Below are 227 nucleotides of genomic sequence, written 5' to 3'. Positions count from 1 at the left end.
AGCAGCACACAGGTAGGCTGGGGCCGCGTGGGTGAGGGTCCCGGGTCAGAGCTGGCGGGGGCCTGGCTCACTCGTCCAGGACCGAGAGGGCAGAATGGTGGGCTCGCCCGACTCTCCCTCCTGCTTCCACCTGCACCGCTGCCTAATTTTCGGGTCTGGGAGGAGGCGAACCAGGCTTCAGTCCTGTCTGGGACGCCGACTGGCTCTCCGGGCGCATCACTTCGCCT

General features: G+C 67.4%; 1 protein-coding gene across 1 annotated transcript in view; it reads left to right on the top strand.

Annotated features, from left to right (window-relative positions):
• The window catches only part of TNFAIP2 (tumor necrosis factor, alpha-induced protein 2), an 11,094-nt gene that overhangs the window by 623 nt on the left and 10,244 nt on the right, over nucleotides 1-227 (top strand). Inside the window, exon 2 of the mRNA XM_014531617.1 lies at nucleotides 2-223. Coding sequence (XP_014387103.1) covers nucleotides 2-223 — 222 coding nt within the window. The remainder of the gene's footprint in view (nucleotide 1; nucleotides 224-227) is intronic.

Source organism: Myotis brandtii, unplaced genomic scaffold (assembly GCF_000412655.1).
Source record: "Myotis brandtii unplaced genomic scaffold, ASM41265v1 scaffold819, whole genome shotgun sequence".
Classification (NCBI taxonomy): domain Eukaryota; kingdom Metazoa; phylum Chordata; class Mammalia; order Chiroptera; family Vespertilionidae; genus Myotis; species Myotis brandtii.
Note: the sequence above shows the minus strand (reverse complement) of the source record. Positions and strands in the feature narration are given on the sequence as shown.